The 23,219-nt window shown below is 42.3% G+C and overlaps 1 protein-coding gene across 7 annotated transcripts; it reads left to right on the forward strand.

The window, feature by feature from the left end:
- Window positions 1–290: 290 nt before the first annotated feature.
- Window positions 291–21,161, forward strand: LOC105683614 (L-threonine ammonia-lyase). Of its 7 annotated transcripts, none has more exons than XM_048660001.1 (10): window positions 291–473; window positions 3,026–3,326; window positions 3,971–4,068; window positions 9,445–9,554; window positions 9,903–10,201; window positions 10,280–10,457; window positions 11,137–11,306; window positions 11,395–17,249; window positions 18,426–18,502; window positions 18,730–18,838. In XM_048660001.1, exons 1-8 carry the CDS (start codon window positions 427–429, stop codon window positions 15,916–15,918), a joined length of 5,727 nt encoding a protein of 1,908 aa, XP_048515958.1. In that variant the 5' UTR covers window positions 291–426; the 3' UTR covers window positions 15,919–17,249; window positions 18,426–18,502; window positions 18,730–18,838. The 7 variants fall into 7 exon arrangements, with proteins under 7 accessions (XP_048515958.1, XP_048515959.1, XP_048515960.1 ...); XM_048660002.1 differs by having other exon boundaries at window positions 11,398–17,249; XM_048660003.1 differs by lacking the exons at window positions 291–473; window positions 3,026–3,326 and adding an exon at window positions 3,434–3,598.
- Window positions 21,162–23,219: the final 2,058 nt, after the last annotated feature.

The raw sequence follows: 23,219 nt of genomic DNA on the forward strand, positions 1-23,219 counted from the left end.
TCTGTTCTTGAGCGGTCCGGGTGGTGCGGAGCTTATAGCAATCTTTGGATGCGTCCGTGTTCCGAATGCGAGTATAAGTTTGGTCGTGAGTATTTTCATCGCTTTAGTGCAGCACGTGCACCCGTTCGTGGCACACGTCATTCGGTAATTTTGTGCGTTTCTTTGAGTAGCTTGCTCATTTTTATTCCTGATTTTTTTCTCATTATTTTCATCGCGACAAAGCGTACCGTTGCTGCGCAGAAAATCATTATGCGGTCCTACTGTACTGTCTATCGAAATAAAAACATTTTCATCATCATACGCGAATGAATTGGAAAATCAAAATTCTGTATAACGTTGTGCTCTAAACGTATATTAAGGATGCGGTTTGTACATTCGATCTTAGGATCCATTTTACAATTTCAAGGCTGACCTATTTGATCGGCCATGTCAAACATCAAGGTCGCTGTTCGGATTCGCCCGCTCTCCGAGAGGTAGGTACGAAATTATTAATTTCTGTGCGAAGATTTTTGCAATTCGATGGGTGGATCGGTGTACTACAAAAGGTTGCTACGCCGAGCTGTTTCGAAGTTTGCATCCCATTCCTATATATAGGTAACGGGTGTTGCTCTGCAGGGTGGCGCCGGGTAGTCAGACCGGAAGTACCTCCGGTACAAAAGAAAGAATCCGAAGACCGCGAAAAGAAAGCTTTAGAAAAATAAGAGGCCTGACTCGATTATAACTTAAAGAAACCGGTAATAGTGTAATCGTATATCAGAAGACATCAGACATTTATATCGTAACTTTTTTTCGAAGTCACCAAGCGGTGTCCCTGATTCCAGAAAAAAAAATGACTTGATATACGACCTAGGTACCAAAAGAAAAGAAGAGAGTTCTTTTTCTACCGACTTAAACCAATGAAAAGAGAACAAACTCACAAGTTTCATGGAATGATTTACTTTTGGTTTTAAGAAAAATTCATTTTACGCAGCAATGAATTTTAGTTCAATTTATTTTAGAACCTGCCCAAATATATTTTCAAAGACTCGGTGCATAATAAGTGCTGGTTTTAGTTTTAGTGCTGAAAATGTAATAAACAAAATGTTGAACTGCTGCAGAGCAGTTTACTTATCGTATTATAATTATCGCCGCAGCTTGCAGCGGAAATTAAACCTAGTGTACCTATACCGAAGTAATTAACACTTGTTTGGTAATTATTTAACGTGATTTCAAATTCAATTGCCCTTTCGTTTTCCTCCCCTAATTCGTAGCGTCGACGCTATCGAACATAATTAATGTACACGGTATAACGTAATATTTATCAATACGGTAGTAGTATGTAACATCGTTGTATGTACCTGCACAAGAATATGCTTTCCGCTTGCATTACAAACGTTCGAGCTAATTATGTTATATCGTATGCTATGTGTCATAAATATTTATCGACAAAATCTGTCGTTGTTTGATTTATGTATTATACGACAGAGAGGAAGAAAAAAGGCGAAAAATACCATCCCCCTACTAGGACCGAAAATTTTACGAGAGTTTATTTTAATTTTTTATTGAGTGAAAAACGTTCTGAAAAGAGACAGAGGAAACATAGAGCGATTCCGAGTTCTGGCTGCACGATAAAGGGTATGAGAACTGTATTTGAAATACCTGAACAGTGACCTGGGTGTATATAGTCTTTCGGCGATGACACACGACTCGACAGCTTAACGGCTCCAACACGAACGACAAGCGACATCCGTTCCAGAAAAACATCCCCAGAGTTCACCGACGCTAGCCGACTGTCACCCTGACACCGACTAGACACATACGACTATACATAATCCAAATATACAAATCTCCGCCACGACGGAGTGTAATATACTTTAGCTTGTGTCTGATGTAAAACTTTCATCATTCATAACATATTTATTTTCAACGAAAGAAATTATAGAGTTTGTAATGGACTCTTCGGTTCTCAAAGAGTGCAATTGTTATATAAATACAGTAGTCACGTTATTTTTAACTCTATTTGTTATTTTCAAGCGTCTCGCCTTGAAAATCGACGATGGTTACCGGAACAGATCCTTGTGATGTTCTGGTCTAATAAAAAATATTCGGGGGTGACCATTGCGCTAATAATGATGTTCGCAAGTACATTGGAAGATTGAAATTTTTCATTCTTCGACCGTCAAATTCGGGTTTCACGTTAATAATAATTCTGAAGTCCAGACCTGAGATTGAAAAATGTCACTCATACATGATAACGCAAGTCGAAAACAATTATCTTGTCGGGAGAGTATAATTACTTTTGGCTTACATTAGCTGCGCAAGTGATATTCTCCGTCCCCTTAGGTGTACGCCGGCCGTAAACCTTGGCTTTGCCCAAGTGTAAAAGGAAGAAGATAGTCCTCTCTTGTATGTACCAGAAATAACTAAAGCTCCGCTGATGTCTCCGTGAGTTCAAAGTGCGACGTGGTTTATAATAGTGTTAAGGTAAATGTTTGCTCGTTAAACTTTATCGTTAAACTTAAAGGTGAGCTAGAGAAGTATATAATATACATATACCGTTGCATTGCCGTTCATACGTGTATGCATGCCATCGGATCACCGATGGGAATATTTTGCACGGTGGAAAAATTTTGCGTTGCGGAAAATTCTGCGTTCATAAAGAAAAAACAAAAGCACAATAAAGTATAGGTAAATTAATGTTGAAGTCATTTCATCCCCGAAATTTTTGTTTTCAACTACTAATAGTGCGCGAATTGAAGGAAGAAAAAATCTTGAATTTGGTTGTTACGGGTAGTTTATAACAAGTCCCTCCCGCGCTATGACCTTTGCGGTAAAACTGCTTCAGGATTTTCTCCCCGATGGCGCCACCCCCTTGATACACAAAGTTGCTGCATCTCTGACCCCAGGCAAGATCTGAACTGTACGATTGCGCCACTTCGCGGGCGTCTTCCAGATTTGCCTGAGATTTCGAACTACCCCTGAAAAATGATTTTGAAATGACGAAAGAAAAGATCTAATTCCGATGGTTTTTTGCTCTAATTTTTAGGGAGGTGAGCGTAACTGGTTCGGAGATCGTGGTTCACACCGATGGCAACGAACTTTTGTTAACAAATTTAAAAGTATCAGCGAGCAAAGCTGGAGACAGTCGTAAGCGTACGAGGCGTTATGGTTTCGATTACTGTTTTAATTCATCACTTTTGGATTCGGAGGTTCAAGGATCTCAGGAAAGAGTCTACGATATCATTGGGAAATCCGCCCTGGACGCAATATTTTCAGGTTTCAACGCCTGTTTAGTAGCCTACGGTCAAAGTGCCTCCGGTAAAACTTACACGATGATGGGACCGAAGGTAATAAAAAATTCCTCAAAGTACATACTCTGAAAACATTATCAAAGAATACACGAATGTTAAACTTTCAAAGAAGAGAAAATCAAGTCATATCAATTTCAAATGTTAATATCATTAAACCGGTAGTATATGTATACATATATAAAAAAAGGACGAGCATCAGCACTCTGCGGGATGCAGTTATAAAGCTACACACCACAGTCGGATTTTCAAGTGGAGCTTTATACTGGCGTCGCTCTTTTGGAGTTTGCATAATATGCATGGATATGAATGTATGTATGACTCTGCAGAATGTAAGCTAGCTTTATCCCCATTGAACTCTCAATTAATGATAGGATTTACATAATAAATACTATAAAATGTATAGGTAGATATATAACTGGTTCACCATATCATAGGTGTACGCGTATCAATTATGCGGTACAGAAAATGTGCAACGCGATGATTAAAAATTAAATAACTGACCTAATGAATGGAATTGCGTATTATAATGATGAAATCAAATTTGACTCGATATTACCGAGAACGCACAGAGTGAAACATAGCTAATTAACATTGGGTCAAAAATAACAAAAGAGTGCAGAGCAAACTTATGAAAATAATTTTGCAGAAAATAACACAATCATTTCTATTATTTCGATCAGAATGATCCGGGATTGACACCAAGACTTTGCGAAGGCCTCTTTCTCCGGATTCTGGATCAAGAAAAGAATGGCGGACAGTACTACGAAACCGTTGTCAGGTGAGAGTGAAGAAGAATAAAAACTGCCGTCGATAAATTTTATACATTGACGATATGTTGTCTCCTTCGAGTTAGAATCACATACATTTTTTTTCCCTGAATTTGGAAATTAAGAAAAAGGAACAATGAAAAAACAGCGAAGTTTAATAGAGCAATCGTTCGGAAAATCTCCCTCTCATACAGTCGTCATCAGCCGTTGCTAATGGATTTATATACCTTCGGATTAATTTGAATTGGGTCGTTTGGTAAAAGTTTCCCGGTACAAACTTCCCATGTAATAAACTACGTATACATATATGTATAAAATATAATTAGAGGGATGTTCGTATGTACAAATGAATTGTAGCCGCTACAATATATTGAACTGTATCTCTAACTCCGGTACAACATGCGTAATATGATATAACATGAATATGCATGTACAAAAATATTAAGCGTCTTTCTATAATAATCATCGGCATTCTGTGGAATTAGCGAAATTCTATGCGTTTTGTCCACTGTCATTTCATACGCGAAAGTCCAATTAGTCCGAAAAGAGCCGCACACACGTGCCTACTAAAGTACATACATAACTGCAGCGATTTGATGCAAAAACCTATCGCGTACATTCAACACGTCGAAATATTATCTGCATCTGTTGAAATTTGAAGAAAAATTTCAAACTCATTCGGAGAGTGTCGATACTGGATATTTTTTTCTAAAACTCTTGGCTAACTTTTCCCTAGCCCCCGTTAATTAGTGATTTTTCTCCATGTATTTTACGCATCTATATTTCCGACGTAGAAAAAAAAAAAATAATATATCAAAATGAGTATAATTTCAGTTAGTCACGCAGGTAGGAAAGTATAAAGATTCCGTATTACCACGATTTTTTCGCGTATAATTTCATACACCCTTGTAAATAGGTGTGTAACGTACAAGTTGTGCGATGGCAGCTGACTTACAACGAGAGGACTGCGTGCGATTTTTGTATTGTAAATAAAAGAGGGACACGTGAACCGTTTTGCGAGAAGTCAGGGAAGGAAGTGTTAGGAAAATAATAGGATATAGGGTATTAGGTTTAGGGTAGAATATAGGTAAAGGCGGCGCCAAGGTGGCGGTGGACGGATAGTCGTAGCCAGAGAATTTGTCGAAAGGCTTAGTAACTCGCGACTCGCAAACCAAGTCGGACGCAACCCCGTCGCGGGGGGGAGGTAAGATCAATTCATATTTGCATCCTCCCTCGTAGGAAAAAATGGAAAATCAAAACAAAAAAAAGTACCTTACACCGTGTACAAATTTTCGAAAGTTTCACTAGGTCAATTATTTGTACATTGCACGAAATTTTCTCCTCTTTCTCATGGACATACGCAACGTGCACATGACATATCAGCGTCATAATCATTTACTGAGAATTGATAAGATTCGTTGATCAAAATTCAATCGAGTTGCGAAGACAGAAAAATGTTCATTATTTTTATACTTCAATCGGTAATGAAAACAGATTATTTTCAATAGCGAGCTCACATTTTTATATTTAGCATTATAACTCAGGTATGCCAAGGAATGTAATAACGAATTGTTCAATATACATATATAAGGGTTGTAACAATTATCTGGGATCCTCATGTATTAAATACACTGCAGACTAATTACTTTTCTAATTTAATTGTCGTCGATTTATTTCGTTCTGGAATGTCGGATCAAGGGTTGGCGGGGGTGGGAGGTGCGGGGGGGGTCTGGGGGGTGGGCGAGGTGAGTTTCTTTTCGGCGATATATCTTTGGAATTGACTGCCGTAGATTCAGCTCAACAATGTAGCACAGGCATTAATATATCCGAAAATTTAATGGGTTAACGAATCTAATGGATAACGTGAATTAGGGTTTGCTCAGCAAGAATATCAAATGAATTTCCGCCGCTTTGGATCGGCGAGATAGAGTCGATGTGCGCGCTACTCTGCGTACAGATAGACAGCTATGCATATTGTACATTATACATACGTATAGGTCTACATATACCGTACATTATATCCAATTTGCGTAGTTATGTAGTACTACGTAGAGATATCTTTGGCAATGCCAACGCGTAGGTGTAGCGAGCCGCGAGTTTTGAACGCACGAGTGAAAAGCGGCGGGTAAATCACGTCCGCACCAATTCACGTTCACGTTCAGCTAGATTCCATCCATCTATACCTATATCTATCTATATTTGTCTCTCTCTGATGGATTGCAATTTATTTATAGGATGCAATATTGCAGATGGATTGCATCGAATAGGTTGGTATTTATTAAACATTTTAGCGATGTGGATTACAACGATTACACACACACACAAGTATGTATCGTACGAAAAGGTGGTACACGTAGAACGTGCATACATCGACGCTAATATGATATTGAAAATATTCAAATATCTATAAATCTGTACAACGATAACGTCGGCGTATAAACAATAGCGCGCGGTTTGATGTTGTATCTATACAATATGTATACGTGCAGTACGTACCTACATTACACGCAAATTAGATTTGGAGGATGAATCGAGTGTATGAAATGATGAGAGAGAAAAAAGGTCCAATTACTTTTCGATTGACCGAATCGATTTGGGATGAATGGAACACTTCAGCTTTTGTCTTTTGAGATTTAACAAAATTCGGCGTATTTCCGTTATTGGCGATTAAAAACGATCCGTAGTAGAATCGATTTTACTGAAATCTTTGCATACAGATCACGATTTCATTACTTACGATAAGCGCGTACATATATGTATAGTGAATCGTGCGCGTTCACCAGACTTCGTTGTATATTTTATATTCGAATTAATCGGCTCTGTAATTTGGTGTAATCCATAAATGACATGAAATTGTAGGTTGATAATTCGAACTGTGCATCAGGATCAAATTAAAGCTGCATTTCCAGATATAGTGAAAGCTCTATCGATCAATCAGGCATAAGTAATTTCGCAACCACGTAAATGTAGCATCGGAAAGCGCAACGATCACCGTAGTATATACAATAGTATACGTATATACTTCACAATATTATATACTCGTACAAAGCACACTGCGTTTCTGGGTATGTGCCACGCTTTATATTTACCAAACTACAGTGTTATTATCAACTCCCATTATCAGCAACGTTCAGGCGTACCGATCGTGAACCCGTAATGACACATCGAATAAATAATTCTAATCTCTGTCTGTAAAGTTTCAAATTTTTCCATCGCGTATTCCATCGAGTCTCCCTTGATACATTTCGTCTTACCGCAGCGATGTAATATATTTGGCAGAGCTATCGGAAATAGTAATTCATTCCTCTTGCGACTTCGAATCTACTTTGTTTATTTTTTTCTCCCTCTGCTGCTTTTTGTTATTTTCTTTCGTCCAACGATCGTGCCAATTAAGAGGTAAATGCTCTCTCGGGGTAGTCGGTCAGAACTAGTTAAGACGGGTCAGTTAACCCTGTCTAATACAACAGGGCAAACTATACTCGTGTATTTTAAAGTTCTTCACCGAGAGCGTGTTTAACTTTCGCAGATCTGTTGAAAACGATGGGAGTTTTTGACTACGTCGCGATGCGGGGAACTTACGCGAGCTTCGGTGCAGTAAGAGTAACGTTATACCGGCATTTTAAGTTATAGTCATACCCGTTACACGGAATGCAATTTCTGCCTAAGGTGGAAAAATTCTTTATTTCTGCATCACACCAGGGGGATCGATTCTTATTCGTGAAGCGCGAAGCGTACCGTCGTAATACCCGAGAGACACGAAGCCCTTCGGGTGTCGGATAGTCCGGTTTTATGCCTCACCTGCAGGTGGAGCGAAGAACAGAAGTATAACAGAAGGGTAGTTTCAGCTGTAAGCATTTACTGGAAGCAAAACTAACACAGGCATATATTATGTACACGTGCGCATGGTTCTCATAAAAAGGTGTGTCGGTTGCCCCGAACAATTCTCTCACACCTGCGCCGGAATTGAAGCTTGGCAAAGCTTTCGACTTTCTGATTTTCGAACACCACGATATCGGCCAGAAGTCGAACAGACGGGGGCCGAAAGCTACTTGAAAACTTTCGAGAGCCAAGCGTGCCATACTACATTCTATGTAATTATATGTATAAACTATTATTATATAAATCGAGGAGGGAATTTCGAGCGTTTTAATTACGAGAACCGGAAGTAGAGGAATTTGAGAGACGTTTTCGATTCGAATTACATCGGAATCAGAGACACCGGATATTTTTTCTTGTCTTGGATATTCCATTTGTCGAGGGTTGCTCGGTGATAAGTCTTCCATGAGCTCGGAGTGATCCGCGTTAGCAAAATCTACTCTGTCGCACGCAGTGCTCGTATCTTCCAACACTCGGAAGTCCCCGGTCTTTTGAAGGAGGAGGATTTTTTGAAGGGGTGGCTCGGAACCCTGTGAAATGTGTGCCGGTGGTGTTGCTGCTTCTGGTGTACGGTGGGTGCGAAGGTTAACGCGTTCGTTGTACCATCAGGGCCGCGTGGGAAAGTACACGTGGTGCGGAGGCGTACTTCGAATACAGAGAATACTCGGTATAACTGACTAACTCTGCTTTCTCCGCATCACCCAGCGAACACTCCATACGGTACGCCGTGCACCGCGATATCTGATTTTCTTGAATTCCGAACACCTGCCTGTTGTATTTAAAATTTTCCTCAATACTCCTCATCGTCCGAGTATAACGGTGTAATATTTCTTCCGGGGGTGTGAATTCGGACAACCGAACGCGTCGAATCGGCGTTGACATCGGTCGTTGGATCGAGCAATTAATGTTAATCCGCGGTGATACCTGGAGATGAAACCACAGGTGCCACGCTACATACTAACACACGTACACGTGTCAGCGGTCAGGCTGACAATAAGTTCACTTCGAGTATGCGGTGAATATCAAAGCAGTTTTAGATTAGTCGCAATCCAGCACACAAGCTGTCAGTCTCTTTACGGTTGACCTAATTCGATTCATCAATTCCTCCAGGAACGATGGACTGAAATCCCTCGTGTACTATATTCGAACGTAACGTTACTGCATTTGTGACGTTCTGTATCACGTTCGAATGGGTATAAAATCCTGGATCGATGTATATATGAAATAGTTTCCATCGCGTATGACATTCTATCTCTTAATTCTGTTATATTTGCTATTTCTTGTATTTTCTTTTTCTTCGTGAAATAAATCCAACTGCACGCGGAAGTATTTAAAAAACTCAGAAGCCCTATACTGTTTTACGAACGCAGAAGTCTACGTGGCAACTGTACTGAAATATCGACATTGAGCTTCATATAGAATGTTGGCGAAACGCAACGGATCGCGACTGCGAAACTTATATATACACCGTTCGTGTGATTCCGGTAAAGATTTATCGTTTCATTTCTCAGTTACTTGGAGATCTACAACGAAAGGGTGAGGGACCTCTTGAAACCGTCGTCCTCAAATTCTGGAGGTCTTAGGGTACGAGAACATCCAAAACTCGGGCCGTACGTTCAAGGTGAGAATTTATAAAATTCCGACTGTTTAGCGCGACTAGACGATGTATAAAAAATTCCAGTGCAGTGATCCGATTCCCCCAAGGGGTGTAAGTTATGACGCAAAGAAGTTATGTTTGAAGACCAAATCGCTGAATATCGTGACAAGACTTTATTCACCCCCTAAATCTATTCGGATTATCTATATCGTCGAACCGCGCGTAAACAACAAACACGTTACATGAACTTATCAATGATCGAAGTCAGAGCCAGACACGCACGGTCTTATTTCTCGATTCAAACCATCTCCCTGTTTTCAAATTTGTCGACAAAAAACAAGGAAAGATTCTCATTAGTTTCATCTCGTTCAGGACTGACTCGCCACACCGTTTCGACGTTGAGTTCGTTGATGTCGTATGTCGAGGAAGGTACGAGAGCAAGAAAAACGGCTTCTACGTCGCAAAATTTGAGTAGCAGTCGGAGCCACGCTTTATTGACGGTTTCTATCGCGTCAAGGGCCGACAATAGCTGCGCTACGGTTTCAACTGCGTCGACGACGGGGTTGGAAAAAAAACAACAACACGCTGGCCGGGGCGCCCGACTTCATTTGGTCGATCTGGCGGGCAGCGAGAGAGCAGGGAACAGCAACTACGGTTTACACCGTCTCAAGGTCACCGAACATTTCATTCCCCGTCAAGTTATCCCGATGAACAAAATTAGCGAGTTGAAATTTTTCACCCATATGCAGGAGGGAGCGAACATCAACAAGAGTCTTGTCGCTTTAGGAAACGTGATATCGGCACTTGCTGAGAGAGGAGCGACCGGAAGTGGTCCTGGAAGAAGATTCATCCCTTATCGAGATTCGGCCTTAACTTGGCTATTGAAAGATGCACTGGGAGGAAATGCTACGACAATTATGCTCGCAAGTAGGTTGTACAAATCAATTGAGCTTGTAATCTATTTTCGGTGTTGAAAATCGAGAAATGGTTCAATGAAAGAGGTACAAATCTGGTGCAGTTGTAAATCAATTTTATAACTGTACACCGGCTGTAGTATTTGGACGTAGAATTATAATTGGTTTAAATCATTTTACAGAGTTATCTAGGCGCTTACTAAACGAAGCGCGCGGTGAATATAATTCGATAACTTCTTCTGCGAGGTGTAAAAGAGTTGAGAAAATCGTAACGCTCTATAAGTGAAAGGGAATTGGTAAATACTAATCGCACACCGTTCACGATCATCTCGTAGAAAGTCGTAGTGTTTTAATTGATCAATCATGAGTCCGTGAGTCTAGAAAAACCACCGATTAAAAAGTCGACACGTAGATAATGGAGTTTCTTTAATCGTAGAAGGATTAAATTAATTGGGTAGATCGTAGACACTGCTGTAATCACGTATTTGATCCATCGCGCTTTTGTGTAACATTAATTAATTAATTCATCATACTTTTAATGTGTATGTAACGTATAGTCACCGGCGATTGGTATTTCTCGGATATCTGACGGGGGAACTTCGAATCTTCGAACATCAAATGACTTTATAAATTTTATGAACTGTATTACAAACCGATGGCGGATTTCAAACCGGTGTTAACTTGCGTTACAGCGATATCACCTGCGAGTGGCAGTTACAACGAAACTGCTCACACCTTACGTTTTGCACAGAGAGCGCAAAGCGTCGTTAATCGGCCAGTGGTCAACGAGGACCCGGTGGCGAGGGTGATACGAGAATTGCGAGCCGAAATAGCCCGGCTAACTTCGCTACTGTCCGAAAAGGTATTATAATGTCAGGCCTGTAACATTGATTGATCCCGCTCGAATATTGAGGTAAAAATTGATAAACTTCGATACTTTCTTTTCTCAGCAGGAAACTGTCCCAATTGAAAATCTCTCTTGTTGTTGTAAAAAACAATTCGGACGAGACTCCGAAGAAGAATCTTGCGCCCAAGTTAACCGAGTAGTTGAAAAAACAGTCGAAAGCATCGGAAGATCGCAAGAATTCGGACGCGCCGTCTCTTCGGTGTCGCCTCTGCATCGTCGTTACAGTTCGGACGAAAGCTTGTCGTCTTCGAAATTGACGAACGATAAAGCCCCGGTAATTTCACCCCGAAGATTCGGTTCCTTGAGGTCTCTGGAGTTCGACGAGGATGCCGTTTTTCGAAACAGTGAAGACGCAGTGGAATCGTCAACGGTGACTGGCTACGACAGAGTTTCGTCTCTCGCCTTAGTCGATATTCCGACACTCGTTGCTGTTTTGATAAAACCGGAAGGAGATACGACGAGTTCGGTACAAATCGAGGAAATTTCAAGCGAAAATATACTCGAAGAAACTGCGACAGAGGACCCAGAGGAACTCGACCCCTCGGAGTTTGACGATCGGGAAAAAACTACCGCGTCAATCGCCGACTACTCGGAGCCAGAGGAAGATCTCGAGGACTCAAAGTTTCATTCAAAGGAAGCGCCTGTCCTTTGCCTCGGAAGCAAGGTAGAAAAAAACTCGGTTAAACCGAATGGAATCGAGGCAGTCACCCATAAAAAATCCTCGAGTCTGAACGGCTCGAAGAAATTCGGATCCTCTGAGAGTTTCGATTCCGTCAAAAAGACCGAAACACCGTGTACCGGATTGGGTCGGAGATCGTACACGAATTTACAATTGGATAGAAGCGACAGAAACGGAAAACACGCGAACTCAGTCGCTAATTTATCGAAATCCAAACGCAGCTGGGGATCTCGAGGGCCTCCGGCTTGGGCCCCGCCGAAAAAATCGGACCCCGGTGATAAGGAAAAGGACACCGTTAAAGAGGCCGCCGTTGACTCGGAAAGAGCATCCAAGGATCTTGGTCCGCAGAAGGCCAGGAACTCTCTGAAAAAACAGGACTCCGAGAGTCCGAAGCGAAAATTCAGTCGAGACGGTACTCCAGGGATCCCGAAGGACGAATTAACTGGTCCTTCGGGCGCTCCGAAACTCGTGAGAAAAGGATCCGTACCCGGTGAAGTGAGTTGGAGGACTCAGACGCCGATACACAGGTCGAATAGACGAGCGGAAATCGTTGCTGCAGTTACAGAACGGCTTTATTCGACGAAGAAGGCCACCGAAGAGTTATCATCGACAACGCCGAGTACTTCTTCATTAGTACCGGAATTCCGTTCACCGGAGAGCACCGAGGTGAAATTAGCGAACACAACGCGAATGAAGCTCCAGGAGATCTCTCGAAAGATGTTGGCCAAGCGTCGGAAAACTTGCGCAGACACTCAAACGGACGCGGTGTCTACCGTACGAGTCAAAGACGCAGCTTCGTTGACAGAAAATCCTGAAATTGAGACAAAGGACGCCTCGGTGATAACCGACGTTCACGAAGAGTGCTCGCGAACGAAGTCCGAGGGTGATGAGACCTCGAGAGTTATCAGAGTTAAAGAAATCGCGACGCTAACGGAAAGGTTCGCCGAAACGACGATCCGTTGTGCGGACGCAGAGGTACTGACGGACGAATGGAAAGAAGAAGGGGAATCGGTACCCTCGAATGCGGCTATTAATCCGGAAACAGACGTACCCAGACTAGTCGAATGCTCGACGAATACGACCTGGGTGCCGGATAACGGTAGGTCATCCGGTTCCCAAACGGTACCTCAGGACGTCTTGCCGGATTGTAAAAAAAGTCACGTCGGTGATTGCGGCCGGTGTCACAGTGTCAGAAGTTGCTGCTATCAACCGCTTACTTTGAGTAATTTAGATCGCAGCGTGATTTGTATCACGCTACCAGATATGCTCAGTATTACGATAGAGTCGCCGAATCCTCTGGAATCTAAAATCGCGGTTTCCGAGGGGTTGGATGACAAAGTTAGGATTAAGTTGACGGACGGTGAGACCCAGACTGAACGGAAAATCTCCGAAACGACTAATTCATGCTCGGACGTAACGGAGAGTGAAAAACTGGATGATTTATCGGGGGTAGTTACCACGCGGTCCACGTCCTGCCAGAGCGACGGCAGGACCTTCAGAATCGAAAATATATTCAAGGATCAAAAACCGAAGACGCAGAGCACCGCTGAATTGCTGCCCGATCTGACGGAACACGTTGTTCCGAAGACCTCTCTAAAGCTAACGAACTCGGTGGGCACATTTTTCGGCCCGGAGACTTCGGAGAGAAGCACAGAGATCGAAGGGTTCAATCTTTTCGACTACAAAATGCGGGGGGTTAACGAGAAATCAAAACTGTTCAGCCAAATTACTAACGTACCGCCATGCAGAGGAGCTGATCCTTCGCGTCTGCAATCCTGTTATGCAGGGGTGCAGCCGAAGAGCGACCGCAGCAAGATTGAACCGCAGCCACAACCACATCTTAAACAGGAACTTGTGGTCGGCGCGAAGAGCGCATCGATACCTCGATATACGAATTACGGTGAAGGCAGACCGTCGGTTTCCTTGAAGTCCAGTTCGGTGGCCCGTATTGAAGCTGAAGATTTGAAGTCACCGTTGCTCGTGGCAAGACTGATCGCCAGCGGGAGCTGCAATACGGAAATGGATTCTAGTTTTTCGGACGACAGTTTGGACCCGGAAGATGCGATTCCCGAAAATTTAGTCAGTAAACGATCAGCATCGTCGAGATTAGACGATTCTCTTTGCCCTCCTGATGTTGTTGCGCACACCAAAAAGGAACAGGTTTACGATTCCCGTTTGGAAGATGACTTTGCTGACGAAGTTATAGAATTTCCCAAGACCAGCGTCGATATGCCGGATCCCGAGAACGCACCGAGAGTCCACGATTACGAGTCCTTGGTTTTGGGAAGGAATTGTTTTCTCCCCGCTTTGGCGTCGCAAGATTCGGGCGGCAGTAATTCAAGCCGTATGGAAACGCCGGAAAGTGAAGAGGGGAGGAATCCTTTGAAGAAAAAAGTATCCTTTTCAAATTCGCAAACTCCAGACCGGCTGCGCGTGAAAGATCCTCGGAAACCCAAGCCAATCATCAAAAATAAATTCAATAGTATAAATCAGAGCGAAAGGTATCCGGAGAACAAAGAGAACCACTCCGTCGAAGTTAAAGAAAGGTGCTCCAATTATTTTCAAAAGACGGAAAAACTCCGCGCATCTTCGACCCCCTTGGAATGCAGCGCTAGCGAAAATAGTTTTCGAGATGACGACGTTTCGTCAATTTCCGGAAGTTCCGAGACCATAAGATCCGGAGCAATGTACAACTCGGACGAGGATTCGGACGTTAATTCTACCCAAAGGTCCGGAGAAGATTCCGACACGAAGAGAGTGAGATTCACGACTCTGTTATTCGGAGACCTCGTAGAGTCCGGTACCAGCGATTCCGAGGGTTGTTGCGAAGCTACGGTAAGTGATGACGATAATTTCAGCTGCAACGTAAAAACGGAGGATTTCACCAACCGGGTATTCGCCTCGTATCTCGACGAAGCAACGGCGTTCGTTCATAACATGAACACCGTTAATGATTACGTGAATGCCAGTAAATTGTTTCGCGAACAAGACGAATACATCGAGTACGAAGGTTGTAGAATAAGCCTGCGCGACGACACCGAAGATTACCTAAAGGATCAGAAATTTTCGGTACCTTTGGATTCCTACAACAGTTGTCTTCGCGGTATAGAAGAATTGGAGAACTGCATAGAACGAGCGGTGAAACACGACAAATATCTTATAGATAAATACGGCATCCACTCAGAATCTGCCGCTACTAGGTTCCGTCTAGTAGACCCTGGTAAAGATTCGATCAATAGTTTCCATGCACTAAATAAGAACTTCCAGAATCCAGATGAACTTGGCTCAACGTCGAGTATCGAAGATGCGACGTTAGTCACCGACGAAAATTCATCGGATCTCAAAGAGCGTGACCTCGAGAGTAGGATATACGATCAATTGATGTCTTCGTCGGCTCCACGGCGTCGTTCGATTTTACGTGTGAACAAGCCTTATTTCCGTCGATCGACTCGAATGTCGGATTTAACCGGTTCCAAGAGTCCAACTTCGTCTCGTCTCCGAAAGAAGGAATTTACAGATTTTGACAATGGTTTTTTATCTCCCGGAGAATTGCCACGTCACGAATGGTTGGGTACATCGGATTCCGGCAGCCCGCAGTCTAATTCTGAGGAGTTAATCGATGAAACTAGAGGGCTGAAAGCTCCGAAATGTTTTCTTGTTGTACCAGAACCTGGGAAATCAATTTCCAGTGGCAAGGAATTATACCGGAGTGACGGCGGTACCAGTTCAAGTGAAGCGGTAGCTACTAGTTCTGAATCTATAGACACGGTTGCAAGTGTAAGGAACAAATTTAGATATCCGGGAAGCCCCAGAGCAAAATTACTCCAACTCGTGAGCGAAAGACGCCAGATTGTCCACCGTAGCAGAAGCGGCAACAGTCCCGGTTGAAACGATTATTGGAAGAAATTTGACATTAATTGAAGAAGAAAATTTCCCCGAAGAAACCGAGTCGCTTCCAAAGTTACGTGTATTCATTCATTTTACGGATACGAGGTGCCGCATCGGGTGCAAACAATATGATTCCGTCTGATGTACGCGTTTCATATTGAAAGCTATGAAAAACTTTGTAAATATAATATCAAGATATTTCGTTCAACGTACATATATATAACTTGTATGTATTTTTCAAATAAGAAAAATGTCCGCGATGAGAGGAAAAAAAAGAAACCAATAAATGTTTTATTTAGTTTCTCTCATACGAATTTCTCCCCTATTATGATTGAGATCAATACATATATATAGCAGTTTGAAAATGATGTCTCATAACTTATCGATAAGTTCCATTGCGTGATTTTTTCTATGCCTAAATAAAATGTTGATTTTCAACTTACCCTATCGATAGGTTTTGAATAATTTTTTTTATCCACGTCACGATTTATCATTGGACATTTTACGTTATATTATGAGTATGACCTATTTGTAACGAGATTTATAACAAATATAGAAAGAGAAACAAGTCCTAACTTATGACGATTCGGTAATCATATTTTTAATTTGTCGTTACGAGTATAAAGTAGTTCAACTTGTGACTGTCGAGAAGGTTGTGATCTTCCACGCCCAATAATAGTTCGGGAAACAAGATGTAATCATTGCGAGATTATTTTAATAAAAACAGTTATTGTTATCATTATTTTAACTATGATCTATGAGTATATTGAACAACGTGTGATTGCGGAATTTGGTCGACGGTCGCTTGAAAAATCAACGATTATTCAATATTCAAAACTGTACGTGATTAGAATGTGAGGAAAAAAATGATGAAAAAAGATTCAGGGGTGTTTGACACGACCTTTCCTCTCCTCGTCTCTTCGTTGCGCGATAATTATCGTCTACGTTTATAAATATCACGCGTTCAATGTAAATTGATAAAAATTTGTAAAATTAGCTCGTCTGAAAGCAGCTTTTAAAACTATCGGAATTTTAATCTAATTGTGAAAAGTTAGCGAGACAGCCGACATCATTTTATCCCAGTATACAGTAGCATCGTCTTATCGATTGAAAGAGGTCATCTCCAGTTCTCACTGAGCTGTGCAGTTTGAAAATTCTATTCGAATATAAAGTTCACTGAGCGTCCACATTTCAATTTCAACATCTAACCCCGTTAGTCGTACAGTTGTGAAAATTTCGATCATTACCTCCGGAAATAAGTATAAGAAACGAAAGAATATAATAAAATCAAAATGGAGCACAGAAAAATTCGACATTCCGATTCAACGGTGGTGAGTAATGCTGATTATTCATTAACTGAATACATAAATGTACACGCTATATATGACAAACGAAACTTTCCACACGAGGGGAAGAAAAAATTAGTGAAGATTGAAAAGGAGCATAACCGTACTCGTTCTCTTCCATTTTCGATAATAATGTAAAAAAAAAATATTCAATAAACGCGTGATGAGAAATCGAACAGCCACTGTAAAGTGATCTTATTGTATTGTACGCATTATCGTCGGGGTCAGTCGTGGGTCAAACACGTGAGCATGTGCGTGACTTTTCAAATCTGTTCTGGAATACACGATGGGAATATTTGAATACAACTATTGCGAAATGGTTGTTTGATAAGTTGAGGAGATCAATATTACACGGGAACGTCTTCGTGTTAATAACGGCGACTGCAGCTGTGTGGCGTGAATGTGTTATGCTCGAATGTTGGAAAAGTTCTGCCGAATGATAATGAAGAATGAGTTGTACGGCTCAGAGATGTGTGTAATAATTTATCACGTGACGGAAAGCACGTGTAAGTATTAGAGGAGAGGATATAACGCTCGTCTATCTTCCAGTGCAGCGAACAACTTTCTTGAGAAAAGAGTCGTACAAGGTGATAAAGCCAGGGTTAATATTATTACGGTTATATGGATTCATGGATATGTGTGCATTGTAATACTATCGCGTGTATATCCTAGAACCGGCAATTTTCAAGAAAACACTTCAGTATCTCCAGTGAAGTTCAGATTATTAGTTGTTCAATAACGTAATTAAAGTTCACTTCGCGCGAGATTGAAAACAAGGTGAGAGATGAGGGATTTAAATAAGCTACCGAGCCAGTCTCCTCCTTCTCATCACTTGTTTGCTCCAAATGGAGTTAATAAGAGTTACAGCGACGCTGGAAGCGTTTCCGACTCGTCAACTACGACAGTGAGTTTTATAATCCTTCTCTAAACTTTTTTCTAATCCGTTTGCGCGGAATAAAATAACAACGGGAAATCAACGTTGTTCGTAAATGTTCGTGAAAACTTCGCGGCGGATTAAAAAATCTACAATACGGCTGAAAATCCGTTGAATTTTCCAAATTATTTCAACACTCCTCCGGTCAAATTTTCATTTCATCGCATCTCACCTGTCGTGCGTCTTGAGTTCGGCAAATTGAATCTCTCTCTTTCATTTTTTTTTAGTCGACTTCGTACTCAAGCTATAAAGACGGAGGTCCATTATATCGAAGGCGAGAGAATTTACCTCGTTATCTTCGACGGTAATTATTATGACTTCAGAACGAAAAGAAAAGAAAAAATATGCAGCGGCTCTTTTCCCTCTCATCTAATTTTTTCAATTTTTCTTTCAACGCGACATCCCGATAGAAGCGTCGCAATCCCTATTTGGTTTAGAATACCGCAGATATGAAAATTTTCCACCCTCATTTCTGGGTTTTGGTCACATAATATCGATCGAATAATCATTCATTTTTTCTCTTTCGAACAGACAGATGATTCTGTATTCGATCCTTACTGCGTCGAGGGTAATCCTCAAAAAATTACCTTCGAAGACGTCACTTCGGCGGCCTTCAAAATAAAATCTGGAATAATAAATACATCATGCGCCGTACGTATATGGAGTAAGAATAAAAATGAAAAAAAAATTTTTTTTCAAATAAATGAACAATCAGCTCAAAGATGAGGTATAGAATACGCCAAATTGCTATTCGTACGCAGAAGACGTGATATTCGTTTCTGTAATTCAGAGATCGCGTTTGTCGGACGCATTGGGTATGGAAATATACTTGAAAAAAGACTTTCTCCAATCAACCGGAAGCTTCAAAGAACGTGGTGCGAGGTACGCGTTAGTGATGCTCTCAGAGGAGCAGAAACGTGCCGGAGTCATCTCAGCGTCCTTGGGCAATCATGCTTTGGCATTGTGTTACCATGGAGCCAAACTTGGAATACCTGTAACCGTTGTGATGCCCGCCGTAGCACCGATAATGAAAATTGCTGCCTGCAAACAGCACGGTGCAACAGTGGTCGTACAGGGATCGGACATGGGGGAGGCGAAAAGAATCGCGATGACGCTAGCGAAGGAAAAAGTATTAACCTACATAAACGGGTGAGTAATTTTCTCTCTCGCTGTTCGATTACCCTTTAATTTCGGAAAAACATCGCTTCTTCTGTTTGCTCGTTTTATTATCATATTGAGAAATTCCACTACGTTGTATGTTGACCCCGATGACGCACTGCGATAGATAACATTCACGCGTCCCGGTTAGGACATTTTCCATAGTTTGAATAATGTTCGATTCTTCCGAAAGAATATCTGTCGAATTATTTTCTACGTTGTTTTCAGCTACGATCACCCGCACATAATGGCTGGACAAGGTACATTGGGTTTGGAAGTAGTCGAGCAGGTTCCCGACATTGACGCAATCGTCGTACCCGTAGGAGGCGGTGGTCTAATAGCAGGGGTTGCACTGGCGATCAAAACTCTTCACCCCCACGTGACCGTGATCGTGAGTAACGAAGTGCTAGTTCACCCTCAAAGTTGACGAGGTAACGGTATTTTTCTCCTCCGAGACGATCGGACCGCGAATCGGTTCTTCAAGAGGATGAAAAGTACCGCGGAGAATACGCGGGGTTTTCACGCGGTCTCCATTTTTTCTGTAACACAGGGTGTGGAATCGGAAAGATGCGCAAGTTTCACGGCAGCGAGGGCGGCAGGATTTCCGACCTACACACCCATAGAATCAACTCTGGCAGACGGACTCGCTGTTCCTATGGTCGGCTACAACGCTTTCGTAACGGCGAATCCTTTGATCGACAAGCTGGTAGTAGTTAAAGAAGAGTGGATCGCGATAGCGATCTTAAAGCTCGTCGAAGTCGAGAAATGTATCGTCGAGGGTGCGGGGGCTACCGGATTGGCGGCTATACTGGCCGGACACCTCGACGAACTCAAAGGAAAACGGTGAGTGGAGAAAATCAGCGAAAGAGGATTGTCGGCTGTGATCGCAAGAAATCGCTACGGGATAACATTGCCTCGAGCCAGCTAGAGGAGAGACGAAAAAACATTTTCCTGCACCGTTCGGCTCGTCGTCGGTTGTTCTACGCTCGGAAATATCGTGTCCGGAATTTTTATATTTTTAACGCAAAGGATTCGGCGAGTCTAGTTGGCTTCGGGGAGTGAAGAGGTCTTTGAGCTTGAGAATATCGTTTCGAGCAGAGTTCGCGCGTCATTCCCGCGTCGTTTCCGCGGCACGTTAGGTAACGACCCGAAACGAAGTATGGTCGTTAAAGTTAATTAGCCGTTAAACGGGCCATCCCTTTTCCCGGTATAACCTGCACCACCGTCCCCTCTACCCGCACAATTTTGCAGCAATGCCAATTCCAAAGGCGGATAATCGCGCGGGCCTAAATTTAGAAAATCTGTTTTAGAGTGGTTCTACCGTTGTGCGGTGGCAACATAGACACAACGATATTGGGCAGGTGTTTGGAACGGGGATTGGCCGCTGAGGGACGTCTTCTGAAATTTACCGTCACCGTTTCCGACCGTCCCGGAGGAATCGCGGAGCTGTGCAGGATGCTGGCGGATATTGGAGTATCGATTAAGGACATAATGCACGAAAGGGCTTGGATCATGTCAGACATATTCAGCGTCGAGGTCAAGGTCGTATGTGAAACAAGGGACATTATTCACGCCCAACAACTACAGGATATGCTTTACAAAAATTACAAGAGAGTCATTTTCGGAAGCGCTACCGATCTCTCGACCATGGTGGATTCGTTCGCCGAGAATGGACATTGATCTTCAATTTTTCCTTCCTTACTATTTACCGTCAGCACCGTACCGGTAGCTGTAATTTTATGTATTATACAACGGGTGTGTATAAATGTTATTAGGATATGATACATTGATTTTTGGAAGATAAACGATATCGTTCGTATCGTTTTGTCATTTGAAGCTCCAGTAGGGTGGGAAGAGTATTTTTTCGGGGTAGAGAGAAAATGGTCGCCAACCGCGTAAAGTGTGAGCATGGGAAAGGTGTAGCGTCGGTTTAATAAGTCGAAGGCGATCATGATCGGTGAAGTTGGACAGAACCGGAGGATTGGATAAGTCGTAATAAATGTCAGGCTGACTCCTGGTCGGGACATTGAATTAAACGAGGTGCCTACCAGCTACATTTCCTGTGAGCGTTGCACGAGAAGATATGTATGCGACACACACACACACATATACATATATAATACATATATATAGGTATAGGAGGAGAGAGATCTGGTACCTTGGAGATTTTGGTCACGTCTAGCGGCCCTCCGTTCCCTGCCGACTCTGCGAATTCCCTTTACTCTCTTGCTCTCTCTTCGTTCGGCAACAGCAGGGGCCCGTACCACCTCTCACCATCAGCATCACGTTTAGCTCTAGACTCGGAATATAACCGGCACATCCGCGCACGCCCATCCTCTGACACGCTACATTTAACGTCGAGCGAAGTTGGTATCATAATTGGATGTATTAAATCCTGATGCCCGTGACAAGCTGGGATTAGCTTGCTCGATTGTGCACCACCACCATCACTGCCACCGACGTGAAACGCCGACGCGCTATCATCTCTTGTCTCCTCTTCCTTTTCCTCTTCCTCTTCCTCTTCCACTTCCACTTCCTTCGTTTCTCAGTTGCCGAAGTCTACGGCTTTGAGGTTCCAGGTTTTGAGGAGCGTCGTGTAGGTGTCGGTATAACATGAGATTACCAGAACCTCTGTCGACATTACTTACTCCACACCCGGGTTACATATTTATGTACGCCCCCGTTTTTTTCAGGTATTACGGCCGACCGCGCGACACGGATCTGCCCGAGGGGCTTAAGCTCAGATACGTGTCCGAATTTTCATCTCACCCTCAGACTTCCGGAGCACGCTGGTCATTTGGTGCGCATACGGAGACATCGGCAGGTCGTAATATTTTGCGTCCTATTATTTCATATCGAGTATCAAAATCAACCTGAGAACCAGGGAAATTTCGAATCGAAGATTCGATGGTCCAGAATTTTTTCACGTTCACCATCGACGGTGAGGAGGATAGTTGTCCACGGAAGAGAATCCTTGTTAAATATTCACCCGTTTTAGTTACAGCTTAGTAGGGCCTCCTGAGGTAGGGGATGAGAATTATTCATAGAAGTAATCGATCCGTATAAGAATTGGTAATAAAAAATTCCTTGATAAAACAATGTCCGTGTAGAGAGGATTGATATACTGGGTATTATACGGTTAAAATTGAACCTCCCGTAGAACCGGGCAGATCAGTTATCGAGTTCAAATTACTTTTGAAAAATGTGAAAAATATCATCCACCGGTGAAAATTGGAGTCGATGTCATGTCGGGTACAATACGTCTGATAAATGGGGAATCATAAAATACTATTGTCATTCCGGTTTTTTTTTTTTTTTTTTTTTTTTTTTTTTTTTTTTTATTCGTAATTCTTGGTGAATTCTCTTCAACACGTATGTTAGCCGGAGTTCACATGTTCTAAAAATCTGAAATACGTACGAAGTAGAAAAAAAGTACATTCAGGGTAGGTAAATGCAAATATATAAGCGGCGTAAAACGTCGTCGCGGGGATTAATAAATCCGCAATGCGCCACTAATTCTTCGACTGTTTTCAATTCCACTTTTAACTTATGTACAGTAAAAGATGTAAATCACTCAAGGCAGTATAACGCCTGGCGCACGGGGATAATAAACCTCGGGTTATACGATCCGATCGGCGTTGTCGCCTCTCGGTAATTAGGGTAATAATAAAACCGTTACAGAGCTCGACAGAAAAAGCGAGCTTTACGATTGAATTTTATGCAACGGTCAAATCATATCGGTGTAAATTGCAACTCTGGTGCAACACACCACTTTGACGTCAGCCGCGGTGATAAATATTTCTACTGCACAACCACGTGGCATACTGGTGCAAAATTTTATACCGTCACTGCATGTGTAGTTC

Source organism: Athalia rosae, chromosome 1 (assembly GCF_917208135.1).
Source record: "Athalia rosae chromosome 1, iyAthRosa1.1, whole genome shotgun sequence".
NCBI lineage: Eukaryota > Metazoa > Arthropoda > Insecta > Hymenoptera > Athaliidae > Athalia > Athalia rosae.

Bases quoted from the DNA above. Each gene is read 5' to 3' on its own strand.
- LOC105683614 (XM_048660001.1), top strand. From the start codon at position 427: ATGTCAAACATCAAGGTCGCTGTTCGGATTCGCCCGCTCTCCGAGAG. The intron at 4,069-9,444 runs GTGAGAGTGAAG...TTCATTTCTCAG, and splicing joins TACTACGAAACCGTTGTCAG to TTACTTGGAGATCTACAACG. The intron at 11,307-11,394 runs GTATTATAATGT...TTCTTTTCTCAG, and splicing joins CTTCGCTACTGTCCGAAAAG to CAGGAAACTGTCCCAATTGA.